Here is a 14,025-nt window from a genome sequence, read left to right as displayed (position 1 = left end):
TTCATTCAGTGTCATCAACAGAAAGAAAAAAAGTCGGGAAGAGACGATAAAGCCCATAATTAAAATTAGGTCTATAGGTTTAATTTATCGTGCGATTAATTAATTCATCGTTTATCGTGACAGGCCTAGACAGGGGAAGCCCATAACACTCTACACATAGCAATAAGGATCACAACGCAACTTACAACAAATACACATAACCATAAGGACCCCAGCAGAACTAAAACACAGAATCGTTAACATACTACGGTGGCCGACAGGTGCAAATGCGCAGCAAACACGAGAAAAACAAACGCAACAAAGAAAAGATGCAAACAAATAAGACCACAACCATGAAAAAGAGATGCAAAAGAGATAAAAATAAAAACTGAAAACAGAAGTGTTCCAGATCACTAGAGCAGTTGTGTTCGAATTCTACGGAGCCCTCCAGGGGACATGAGGATTTTTTTTTCCTTTTGCGTTCCGTCGCAAAAGGTTTTGCGTTCCCTCGCAATAATCTACTGATCAGTTCATGCGGCATAACTGAATACTGTAAGCCTTTCTTTCTTATGATTTAAATGGCTGCTTTCAGTGCCGTTCTTAGCCTTAACAGACATAAACATGCAGTAAATAAATCGATTTTCGATCAGTTTTCTGCACCAAAGAGTTAATAATAATAAACACGTTTTCACTGAGGCACTCTAATAGCCATATGAATGAAATGAGTAATTATTGATATGACAGGAGCAGCGATTTTGACATCTGGGTGGTGGGCGTGTCGATGTGGGCGTGACGTCATGAAGTATGAAGGTTACTGGCTGCTGGCTCTGTGTGTATGAGGAAGCGGGTGAGCGAGGTGGTCAGTCCTCGCAAAGTTTGGAGCATGATAATCAAAATTGAATAAATCAATAATTGTGACAGAACAAAGAAGAGGTTTGGAGTTGATTGATACACGGACAGATGAGATTCCCAGAGTTAACCCAGTGCGGCCCTCTACCACCATTATTTTGCTGTGTTTTATAATAACAAAACGTGTTTATTATTATTAACGCTTTGGTGCAAAAAACTGATTGAAAATCAATTTATTTACTGCATGTTTATGTCTGTTAAGGCTAAGATGGAACGGCACTGAAAGCAGCCATTTAAACCATTCAGACGAACACAACAGACACAATCAGATGATTGATTACCCGCGATAATAACTCAGAAATAGTCCATGGAAAAACCTTACATAAGCTTGTATTAAAGCAGAAAGTACGATGGCCACCGTAAGAAAGGCTTACAGTATTCAGTTATGCCGCATGAACTGATCAGTAGATTATAGCGAGGGAACGCAAAAGAAAAAAAATTCCCCATGTCCCATGGAGGGCTCCGTAGTACTGTACTTTGCATCTCTTCTTTGTTGCATTTGTTTTTCTCGTGTTTGCTGGGTGTTTGTACCTGTAGGTCACTGTAAAATATTCATTCAAATACTGGTGTCTGTAGGTTCCAGTATTTGTACTGTAAATTTAGTTTTTACTACTACATTCACTTTGAGTAAGCTCCTGCAAAGAAAACTGTAATACAGTAGTAACAAGTATTTTAGAGTCTTAGTTTTCCAACAGAATATTAATACCTAACCCAGTGTAGGCTTCTTAGAAGTGCTAAAATTTCTGCGGCTCTAAAATGCATAATCTGCATAATCCTAATTTCACATCCAAAAATGTTTCTGTTAACAAAAAATACACGTGAATAAAAACTGAACAACATAAAACCAAAGTGGAAACCAAAACTACATTCAACCAAAAGAGTGCAGATTATGAAGTCTATTGACCTTCAATAATCATTAGATTTAGATAGAGAAGATGGGCACATCCGACTACCTGATGCAATAGTTCATTCCTGTCTTAAGCAAAGCTCACCACGATTTTTTGCCCCGATTTTCCCCTTATGACAATCTTAGAATGTTAAACGTTCTAACATTGTCGCGATTTTGTAACTGATCATCTGTAGTGTTGTGTGTTACAAATGATCGAGTCCAATCGTAGAACCTCGTGGCCGCTCCGATCTAAATCAGGGGTTTTTCCCGACAGGTAGCGAGAACGCAGCCTGTTGAATGTGATAGGTAACCAATCAGAAAGCGCAGATTCTCCTCCGTGCTTTCTGACGGGAATCCCAAACAACTGACACAGCGCAACCCGAAGTCCAGCGGACATTAGAGATGATATGTGGAAACAACATTAATATTTATTCAAAATTTCGTTCAAAAAATATAGAAATGACAAGGGAAGGAGTTGGAGCCAAATTGCTACCGCAGTTGATAAACCCAGTAACTTTTCAGCTGTTCTTCGTTAACGTGACATAAATAGGTTATAATGATGTTCATTCAGTCAGGACTTCACGCTGACTCTAGCTACATGCATTACAGGTAGATTGTAGTAAAACATTGATTAATGCCTGGTTTTAAAATTAGATAACTGGACTTATAGCGATTATTTTGTGCTTATTGTTGGACACCACACGCCACGATCGAACCCATTATACCTAGGATTTTTGTCGGCTAGTCTGTGGTCTCTCAGGTTTTGAAAATGGGCCAACAATCGGCCGACAATTCTAAGATCGTGTAGTGTGCGCTGGATATTACACTATGAGGAAGTGAGGGTCAGTGGAGAGCACCGGAGTTGAGCCTTTTTTCATCCAGTGTCAATTGAAAGAGAAAAAGGCAGAAAGAAATGATAAAGCCGATAAATTAAAATGAGGTTGATAATTTTCATTTATCGTGTGATTAATTGATTTATTGTTTATCGCGACAGGCCTAGGCCTGTTTATCGCGACAGGCCTAGGCCTGTATCCTCTGTACTTGATAAGGCGAGCTACAAGTACAAAGCCATTTACCATTCCTTACTTCAATAAGCTACCAGTAATAAGGCATTTTGCAGGTTTAAATGACTTTAGCAGTTATTAAATGATTTCTTTTTAACCTGCTTTACACTGTGGGATTGTTGGGAAGATTTGACATAGACCAAATCTTCTTATGTGAAAGAACTCTAAAATCCTGTATTTGTAGGGCTGCAGAAATGTTGAAAAATATTTTTGATGATTGTTTTTGTGATTATTGAAATTATTTAAAGTTACTGAATATGAAGAGCAAATTGCATAAAAACGTAACATTCTTCCCAACATTCTTGTTTGATTTTCTGTTCAAAAGGCTTGACAAACTGTTTGATTATTACTATATAATGTTAATATAGTATGTTTCATCTTGACTTTTAAATTAATGGATTTTCCAAACAAATAATGCTGTTTTTTTGCCAAACATGTTGTTGCTAAGTATATTGGTCAGTCCTGCTTTCTACCCTTTAGTACATTTGCAGTTTTTGTTCCTTTCATGCCCAAAATTTTGCACTTATGAAAATTTACCATGTATGTTGGGTTGTTTCATACTCAGATTGCATCAATTAATCCATCACCAGTTAAGTTCCTTTGTGTTCCTCTGCTCTTCTCTTCACTTTAGGCTATCTTGTATTCAAATTAAAAATAAATACTTTATCACAAAAGGCTCAATAAAATGTCTAATTAAACTTTTCCTTCAGTTAGAAGAATGTCCAAAATAAAATATGCCAAAATAATAGCATTTACATTCTGTCTAAAAATGTTTTTAGAAAAAAGCATTTTGCTGATTGCTGATGTGGAGCCATAAATTAAAATTAAGAATTATTTCAATTAATTATTTCAAACCAGGTATATGCAATTAATTGCATATACCTGGTTGTGAGATTGAATTAGTGGTTGTTCAAAGAAACAGATATACCACATGGACATTTAGCACTCATTACTAAACACAACTTAAGACGGAACATCAAGTATTGTCAAAAACGTTTGAGGAGATTTATGCCATGTTTCCAAAGCTGTCTCATTTCTTTCTCTCTCTATTCAGCATCTGACACTAATAACACCTAAAACTTGATGTTGTGATTTGGAACTTGCAAAGTGTCAAGTATTTAGGTCCTCCACATTTTTGAAATGGCGGTGTGAGATGGTCTTTAGGCAGAAACGGGAAATGCAGCTTCTTTGAAACTATATGAGGAGTATGGATGCCTGGCAGAATGCAAAACTGCCCTTGTTGAGAGTTCTTTCTAGAAGGCCGTTGCACAAAATGAAACCGGAGAACACATCACGTCCACTGGTACCACCCTGGGTGTGATAGTAGGAGGTCAGGAGGTCAAATTACTTTCTGTCTGTTAGAAACATTTTATTTCAATATTGTTTTTAAACTTTGTCTGACAAAAAGTTCACACAGTTACATTCACAGTCAGAAATAAAATATTGTTTCATAAAAAGCTTTAAAAAAATAATATAATAATGGTTTTAGCAGTTTTTTCCTTATTTTTACAAAAATTAAACTTTTTTCTAAGCTAGAGAATGAAACTAAATTGTTTTTAATTTTCCATCAATTCTGTGTATTAGATACTGACAGATTTTTATTTTAAGCTATGATAATAAAATCATATTATGACAGTATCATCATATCAGCAGGATAAACATATGACTTGCCAGAAGAAAGACATAAAATTCCAAGAAAAAAGTCATTTTTATGACGGATTAGCTTTTATAGATTATCAAAGCTGCGCAAGTTTGTGTAGTTATTTTTTCATAATGGACAATGGTTTGACATTTTTGCTATTGCTTGTAGTTTGATGCTGATTTGTTAAAATATTAAATGCCAAAGTATAACTTAACAAGATGGCCAGCATTCTTTATTTTACTTTACTTTTATCACAATTTCCTTGGAGGAATCATCATAAAATGTTGACTTTTTTTACCCCCTCCTAAAGTTTGTTATTCTTATGTTATTTTGGTAATATCCAGGGGTGGAAATAAAAATAAAAAAAAACTCTGCCAGCCACAGTGGCTGGTAGAGAAATTTTCTTTCACCAGCCACTGTTTTTTTCCCTGTCGATTACAGTACACCAGTACAAGCAAATTATATAAAACATATGATTTATTCTTAACTATGAAAACTGATTTACTGAAATTAAGTTTACCATACACATACATAATAATTTAACATAAAGCATGGACACCTTAACAGCGGTGTAGTTTAAAAAGTTAATTAGAAGTAATTACTAACAGCAAACTTTAACTACACAACCCTAACATTCTTGCAGTCATTTTCTATGTTGAACATTTCCACATTTTGGTTACAACTCCCCCAGATAGTATTTATTGACGATGTGTCTAGTCATATTAAAACATTTTTAAATGGTATCAGTAGCTGTTTTCTAACTATTTGTTTTGTTGTAGTTTTTCTGACCTGCCTCGTCTCGTATCCGCTAACTTTTCTCGGACTCCAATTAACTGAAATGGTGCTATTTATAGCCATTTGGTCTCCCTTGGCAGACCAAGTCCTCCCTCGGTCTGCCAAGGGAGGACTTGGTCTGCCAGTCCTCGACCAAGGGAGGACTGAGGGGTTTCATTGGATAAGCCTAAAGTCTGTCAATAAAATCAACCAATGAGCTATCGCGGTGAATAAAAATGATATTTGATATAATTTTTTTGTTATTAAATTATTATTGAGTGTCCCAATGATCCCAGGAGCTATTCTGTCAGGGGCTTCATGCCCCTGGTAGGGGCCAGTCTCCCAGCATTAGACTGCATTAGACTGCTCCCTCATAGCAGTCATTAGACTGCTACTCCCCTCCCCTGTTACCTGACGTTGATAGGCAGAAGTAAATCAATGGATATTTGTTGAAACTGTCACCATGTTGTTTTTTCACAGATAATCTGTGAAAAAAAAATCTGTGAAACAAGGTCTTTTTTTCAGTGCTCCCAGTGCTAACAAGACACAAACAGTCAGAGCCAGAAGGAGGGTTTTAGTGCTGTCAATCACCCTCTGCAACTCTGCTAATTACCCCTGCCCCTTGCTCTCTGCTAGGGTGCAGCTAGCAGATCCTGTTGTGATTGCATAGCCAGTTAACATAGCCACAGATGTCAGCGGATAAATGATTTCCCTGTAATTGTAAGTTCTTTCTCTGCCTTTTGCACATTGAGCAGCATTGATTGACGGCATTAAGCGCCTCCACCTGGCTCTTATTGGTTGTTTTTGGTCGGGAGCGGTGCATTTCATCAGAAGGCAATAGTAGCATAGGGAGAAGGTGGAGGAAATGGATCTTTTCGCAGATTATTTTTCTCATAACATGGTGTCACAACATGTTGACAGTTTTAACAAATAAGAAAAAAAAAATGATTCTTTATAAAAGTTACATAGTGCAGCTTTAGACATGTGATCCCCAACCAGCTCTATAAGTATGTTTTGTGTGTATGGATCTGTTTTCTGACAAAACTCAAGAAGAAATGCCTTTTTTGGTGTTTTTACATTAAATCTTTAAAACCCTCAGGTAATCCGTGACTTCATGCAAAAAGTATTAGAATGTCTTTACATGTGCACTCACTGCATGTCACCTGATTCAACAGAGGCGCAGACTGAGAGCCGCTAGCGGCAATCACACTTTTAACATGAGGCACTGTGACAGGAGCCAGAAGATGAATTTTGTTTATAAAAAAAAAAAAACTTTGAAAAGAAAAGGGTTTTGAACTGCATATTTTCCAGGAGTGTGGCAAGTTACGGTATCACAGGGCTTGAAAATACCCAGAGTGGTTTTCATGGCTGTTCTACTAGAGCAACTAGCGCTCTGTTAATGGAAATAATAATGGACGCCACCAAAATGGATTGATTTTAAAGTATCCTCACACAATCATAAGAAAACGAACGGAGAACAGAGTTGAAAAACAGTTGTATTGCCAAACACTGTTCCTTTAATTTCACACCAATGGAAAGCAGCAATGGGACCATCTTTATGTTTCCTTCTCAAAATTGAGTCAATATGTTCACACAAACAGACTATTAAAACAGAGATGATTTCTCTAATGATATTCCACATATTTTTATTGTTACTGTCACCAGTTGATGCACCAACAGCTTTCTTTGGCTGAGGGGGAACTACAGCTAGGGAGCGCAGACTGCAGATATCGACAGTGGTCCAATATGTGTTGTGAAGCAAGTAAATTGTGACATTCATGCAGGCCTTGGATTGAAGCCTTGTTTCAGCTCACTCTGAAATATATATATATATATATATCCCTTGTATGTAGAACTGGGGTCCAACCGACCCAACACACGTAAAACTTGTATCATTTGCCATAGTCCTTTACATTTGCCTCAGTCCTCTCACATACAAGGGTTATATATGGCTTTTGTATTTCTCTTATTTGTCAATTTTCTTTTAGTGATCTGGACAGGTACTGTTCTGTTTTGTAGTGTTGGGGGCCAGATGCATTCTGGGGGAAGAAGATGGGTGTAAAGCTATTTCCTGGAACCCAGTCAGAGTGGTGGATTCTCTGGGGAGTCAGAGCCAAGGTGGCTTAGATGAAGTAAAGTCTGCTTTGTGAGCACTAAGAAGAGAAGTACAGAGGAGAACTTGTTGATTCATTCCATCTGTAAATTTAACTCTGTCACACTGTTGCATATCAGTCATTTGTTTTATGGTTGTTGGAATTCATGGTATTGTAGAAAAATCACACTCCCATGTTGCCTTTCTACTGCAGAATTGTAATAAACAGCTGGCCAAATATTGCTGCAGGTCAGCCTGATGAGCTGAGCAATCCTCTTCTACAAAAGGCATGTTATGTTACGAGTTAGCATAGAGACTAAGCAAATCTCATTGCTTTTCACTTTTATTCTGGGGACGAGTTCAGTGAATGGAGGACAGACCCATTCAATAAACTAGAATATTATATTAATTTCAGGAACACACAGATTGTTGTTAGAAAACCTTTACTTCTGCTAATGATTTTTGACGTATAGTTAATAAAAACATGACATTTAAAATTAGAATATTGGATCAGATCAATAAACAATTTTAAAAACAGAAATTTGGGCTTAATAAAAAGCATGTTTACTAGCTGCTTTGAAGGTTATCTTCAAAAGGTTCTTTTAATCTGAAAAGTTTGGTGCTGTAGTTGTCTTGCAATCCAAACATTGTGGGTTTGATTCTAGTGTCCTCCTGCCACAGTTTCATGTTCCCCTAAGACCAGGCACTTGATCCCAAGTTGCCCACTCATCTGCGTATTGGTGTAAAACTGTGTGCACTTTCATGAGTGCAGCTTGGTGAATATGACTCTTTTCTAAAGTGCTTTGAGTAGGTAGTGTGACAAGAGAAGTAAAATTCTAATTCAGTCCATTCAGGGTTTTACATCCAGATTCACAAAATTGATTTATATAGTGCTTAACAACAACCAACTAAGGTGACCAAAACAGTTTAATGGAGTGCTTTGTGAGATGATCTGAAAACCAGTGAACAGATAAGGCCAGGTAATGAACATCTATGTAACAAATAAGAAGCACTTGGATAAAACTGAATATAATTGTAACAAAATATCGCCACATAAGAAATCAAATCAATAACTTATTGTGCTCATTTTTAATATGTTTTCTTTTTTTTTTTCTACAGACTCATCATGAATTTCTTTCTGGAATCAATCCAAGTCCTCTTTCTCTCTTTATGGTACAACATAGAATCTTTCATTCACCTCTTAGTTCCCAGGAAGAAAAAGAACATAGCTGGGGAGGTTGTTCTGATCACAGGCGCTGGCAGTGGAATTGGTCGCCTGATGGCTCAGGAGTTTGCGGCTCATGGTACCGTGCTGGTTCTGTGGGACATTAACCAGGAGGGCATAAAAGAAACTGCAAGACTGGCCAAAAATGGTGGAGCCAGCAGAGTCCACTGCTTCGTCTGTGATTGCAGCAACAAGAATGAAGTTTACAGAGTGGCTGATCAGGTAAGTCTTAGTTTTTACATGTTTAACTGAGTAGTGTTTGCACATGGACTGACCTTTGGGTAAAATGGCCTCAGTTGTCTCAAGAAAAAGCTGCTTTCTTAGATGTTTGTAATTAGGGAAAATTCTTTCTCACAGTAAAGTAGAATGGTGGAGTTTAGATTGTGTGGAGGCAGTAAGTTACTGATCATCGCTGATTTCTTTCCATGATGGCATGGTGTTAAAACGCATGCATGCCAACTGACAACACTCCTGTTTTATTGAAATGTTCACGCCTCCTGATAATCAACCAATCAGGTTCCTTGATTAGTAGAACCTAAACGCTACGTGAATCTGCAATGCTGTTTATTCTTTATTTGATAAATACTTTTAATTTTGTAGAATATGTTGTGGGATTTTGTACACTTGGTATTAAATTAAATATGTTTTAATTTGGAAAAGAACCCTAAAATTGAAATTGAGTGTATGCCTGTAAGTGGCTTGGATGTGTGCTAAATTCCAGCCTGCTTGGCCCAGTCATTCTTTAGGTTCTGGGACCACTAAGTTTATACAAGCAATTGTATTTTTTCTCGAAATACTTCTTTTCTCCTTGCAGGTCAAGAGAGAAGTGGGTGATGTCAGTATCTTGGTGAACAATGCCGGAATTGTGACAGGGAAGAAATTCATGGATGCTCCAGACTCTCTGATTGAGAAAACCATGGAGGTCAACACTATGGCTCACTTCTGGGTTAGTCAAAATACTGATTTGCAACATTATTAAAGGGATCCATGATTAGTTGCAACAATAAACTTTATTTTAGAAATATTTCACATGTAAAAACAATGCAGAAAAAGTGTTGCAGGCTGTTTGGGTTTTATAAATTTAAATAAAATATTGTCACATGGACACTGCAACGCATTCTGGGTAAATTATGTTTGCTAGGTCCAACTACGCTAGCTCTGTCCAGCCACAAAGGCATTGAGTAACGACATTAGGCCTTTTTAATTTGAACCGGAGTGCACTGAAATTGATGGGAATGTAGAAATCCCAAGAGACGATGAAGTGGAGAAAGAGGAAAGAGTTGGCAGAAGAAGGTGGTGTTTGCTGCTGCTGCCACCTGCAGCTTAATAAATGAAACAATGAAAGACATGTACCACTGGTTGGATTGTGTGATCAAGTAAATAGTTGACATTTGTTGGGGAATAAAAAGTGGCAAACTGATGGAATGAAAAATAAAATCATGCGGGACTTGAATCTTCTGTACTCCGATCAGTGCAGCCGGGAGATTTATTTAGTCTGCATACACATTACTAACAACTGCAACAGACCTCAGAAGAGCTCACAAAATATCCAAAATCTCCCCAAATCACCCAATTTCAATGGTTGCTGGACTTTTTATAGGATTTCTTGTCTATCGGTGTGTATATGGATGTTTCGATTAATAGAAATCTTTCCTTTGACGTAGGCAGTTTTCTTGGCTCATTTCTTAGTCTATGGATTCATCTGGTCCACAGCTGAACTGTTTCAAACAGCCCATGTGACTACTTACAGCACTTTGAGTTATTTCCTTATCTGTCCAAACATAAACTCCCTTCTGATTGTTTGGATCCAAATGACCTTTATTGAATCACGCAAACATCCTTTTCAGGTCAAAGTGACCTAGAACACTACCGTAACACATTTCCTGAATAAAACTGCACAAATTAGAGGTGTGCCCATCGATTGGCCACCAATCATAATCGGCCGACATTCGTGAAAAAGTATGTAATTGCCAATCACTGACTTTTGTTGCCAATCACCAAAAACGATCACTGGTATCTCACTGCTTGTGCAGCTGATCTCCTCTTTCCTTCACACTGCACAAGCGTGAGGCAACAAATCTTAAGCAAATAGTGTGGACATTTAACTCTGTTGCGTGTTGCAATGGAAAATTGCAACACGCACTGCTAACTGCTCACGAAAAATTTGTGTAAGGAAAAGGATATAATGCCTAACTCGACTAAACTGCTCAAAGGGAAAAGTGAGGCATCCAAGCAAACGAAGCTTTTCGACCACAACCTCCGCAGTGAAGCTCGCAAAGCCAACAAAAACATGGCCGCGCAAGAAGAAATGAGTCACTCAGATAATAGTAAGTCTGACCAAATTTTGGTCGCGCTCGAATCATTGAAAAGTGAGTTCTCCTCGAAACTCGATGGTCTGTTGGTGACACTACAAGATATGAAACAGGAGATGAAAGACTATAATGAACGTATGTCGCGAGCAGAGGACCGTATTTCCTCCGCGGAAGACGAAGTGGCTAACCTACATGCTAGCGTGAACGCCTTTCAGGCTAAAAGCAAGTCGATGGAAGACAAACTCATTGACTTGGAAACAAGGTCTCGCTTGAATAACTTAAGGCTTGTAAACTTGCCAGAAGGTGCCGAGGGTTCAGATTTATGTGCTTTTTTGGAAAAGTGGATACCCGAAGCACTGGGGAGGGAGAAGCTGCAGACCTCTCTGAGCTTGGAAAGAGCGCACAGATTAGGCCCGAGAAAGGACAGCGCCTCTCGACCCAGAGCCTTGATAATGAAGTTCCTCAACTACCGAGAGAAACAAGCCGTCATTCGTGTTGCACGGGGAAAAAAGGACATCTTCTATAAAGAACAACGGGTCCGCTTCTACCCCGATCTGGCCACCGGGCTCCACCAGCTGAGGAAAAAGTTCGACTCGATCCGGGAGGTGCTGCGCAATCTGAACATCCGCAATGGAATAACTTATTCTGCAACGCTCCTAGTGACTTACGAAAACAAGACACTGGCGTTCAAAACACCAGAGGAAGCAAGTGAGTTTATCAAAAAAACTCCGGAGAGCTCGAGACGCACAGAGCACTAAGTAATGCCTCAGACGCGAACTTAATTCGGTCTGTTACATGTTTATGTTTCTAATATGTTGCATATTTGGGTTCTTAACTTGAGTAACAATAATAATTTAAATGTGAAGAGTACCTTAAAATGCTAGTCAATTTTAGTGTGCAGGAGTCTTTATTATGTCTAGCAGCAACGGGACACTTTTTGCAGAATAAGCTAAACGTGGTTCGGCTGATCCTCAATAATTGTGGATTGGCTAGTGGCAATAACGGGAGACATAATGGATGTGGGCAGGGCTCCACCTATTTGGGGAAGGGATTTGGAGGTAGGGAAAGGGTTATGTTCTCTATGTTCTCTATGTTGGATGTATGTTCTACCATCCGGTTTTGTTGTGTCTCACATTTTTACAACGCTAAGCATCCCACTACTTTTGTTGATGTATGTCTCAAACTGTAAAATGTAATTTTATTTCATGGAACTGCAGAGGGCTCCAACGCCTTCAAAAAGTCAAACAGGTCATGAATAGACTGAAAGAAATGGAGTCTAAAATTGTATTCCTCCAGGAAACGCATCTTCTTGATGAGGATAATCTGAAAGTGAGGAGGAGGTGGAGGGGCAATATATATACAGCACCGTTCACATCTCATTCTAGAGGAGTTATGACACTAATACATGAATTGGTACCATTGCAAATTGAAAACATTATTAAAGACAAAAGAGGAAGATACCTAATACTTCATGGCTCCCTAATGTCGGAAACTCTAATTTTAACTAATGTATATGGCCCTAATGTGGATGATAGTAAATTTTACAATGATTTCCTCCTCACTCTGTCTACGCTTAAAGGATCTCACATAATGGGGTGGGGGGACTTTAATTGTACATTACACCCGAGCATGGACAGATCAACTGGAATTGATCAATCGCATAATACAGTAACTGTAGAGCTGCAATTTATAGAATGATGAAAGAGCTGAGGTTGATGGATATATGGAGATAGAAAAATCCAGTTAGCAAAACATACTCCTGTTATTCAAGTTCTTTCAAAACCTACTCCAGAATAGACTTCTTCTTAATTTCTACAGAGTTGCAGTTTAGAATCCAAGATTGCTTCTATGATAACATAGTCATTTCTGACCACGCCCCATGTTGCTTGGTTTATAGAGATGACCAATTAAAGAGAGACCCGCCGAGATGGCAGTTCCAACATAAATGGTTACAAGATGAAAACTTTGTGAAATATTTAGGGAAACAAATAGACAAATTCTTTCAATTTAATACTTCAGAAACAACAGCATGTACAAAATGGGAAGCTTTTAAGGCCTACCTCAGAGGTCACATTATTAGTTACACAGCGTCTAAAACGAAWCAAACTGAAAAAACTCGAACACAATTGGAAGATAAAATAAGGTTAATCCAAGCTAAAGTAAATGGAGGAAAAAAACAATTAGAAAATGAATTATTGGCTTTGAGAGCAGAATATGATAAATACTCAGCTTCAGGGGCGGCATCAAGTTTGTTGCGACTCAGGCAAACATTCTATGAACAGGGCAATAAAGCAGGCAGGTTACTGGCATGGCAAATAAAACAATTGGAAACCAATTACATCTATTATAGCAAATGGACAAATTTTGCATGATCCTCAAGAAATTAATGTAGCCTTTGTCTGTTACTACCCAATAGTAAGTCCCGCCTACTCCTCACGACTCTTTGGACTCACTACTACCCAGTTCTCTGTCTAACAGGTCCGGAAAATCCCCAGAACTCGGGTCTTACCCTAGAGATAGTTGGTGGAGAATTATCTGTGTAAACTGGGGTCGGAAAGGACTCGTCTAGCTCTGACTACCTTCGATCCAGAAGTTATGACCCTTTACAGTTGAGGAGCAATCAGCTGAGTAGCCCTCACAGCTGCATAACCCCTACAACCACTCCTGTTAACGGTAGCTCCTCTCCTAAAATAACGGCACTTGTTAACGGCYAGATTAAGTTCAGTGACTTAGATTTAAGTCCCAGGGTCATTATTTTAACACTCACCAGAGGAAAACWCAAAGCCACCCTATCTCTAGAATCATGTATGTTAACTTTACCATATTTAGGAGAACCAACAATAATTAAAACTGACACAATTAAACTCACTGTACCATTCTCATTAGAATTTTTAGAATATAATTTTATTAAGCAAGCTTTAGCAGGGGCATATGACAACAGGTTAAATTCCCAAAGGTTATAAAARAGGCAAAAATATAATAAAATCAACTAGGATCAATCACATCCTATCCTTGTTCTTATCCCTAACCTGTGTCACTAAGTTTACTGAGCGAGGCTTTGGGGGAAGCTGGTCAACTCATACCCGATGGTTCTTGGTCTCGGCAGCTGTAATCTTTAGATGTCCTTGGTCAGAGTCTT

At 38.3% G+C, this 14,025-nt stretch overlaps 1 protein-coding gene across 1 annotated transcript in view; it reads left to right on the top strand.

The window, feature by feature from the left end:
- The window catches only part of sdr16c5a (short chain dehydrogenase/reductase family 16C, member 5a), a 79,421-nt gene that overhangs the window by 9,154 nt on the left and 56,242 nt on the right, over positions 1 to 14,025 (top strand). The window contains exons 2-3 of the mRNA XM_017310112.1: positions 8,469 to 8,796; positions 9,389 to 9,520. Coding sequence (XP_017165601.1) covers positions 8,476 to 8,796; positions 9,389 to 9,520 — 453 coding nt within the window. The 5' untranslated portion in view covers positions 8,469 to 8,475. The remainder of the gene's footprint in view (positions 1 to 8,468; positions 8,797 to 9,388; positions 9,521 to 14,025) is intronic.

Source organism: Poecilia reticulata, linkage group LG17 (assembly GCF_000633615.1).
Source record: "Poecilia reticulata strain Guanapo linkage group LG17, Guppy_female_1.0+MT, whole genome shotgun sequence".
Taxonomy (NCBI): Eukaryota; Metazoa; Chordata; class Actinopteri; order Cyprinodontiformes; family Poeciliidae; genus Poecilia; species Poecilia reticulata.
The sequence above is the reverse complement of the archived record's forward strand: the minus strand, read 5'-3'. Positions and strand labels throughout refer to the sequence as shown.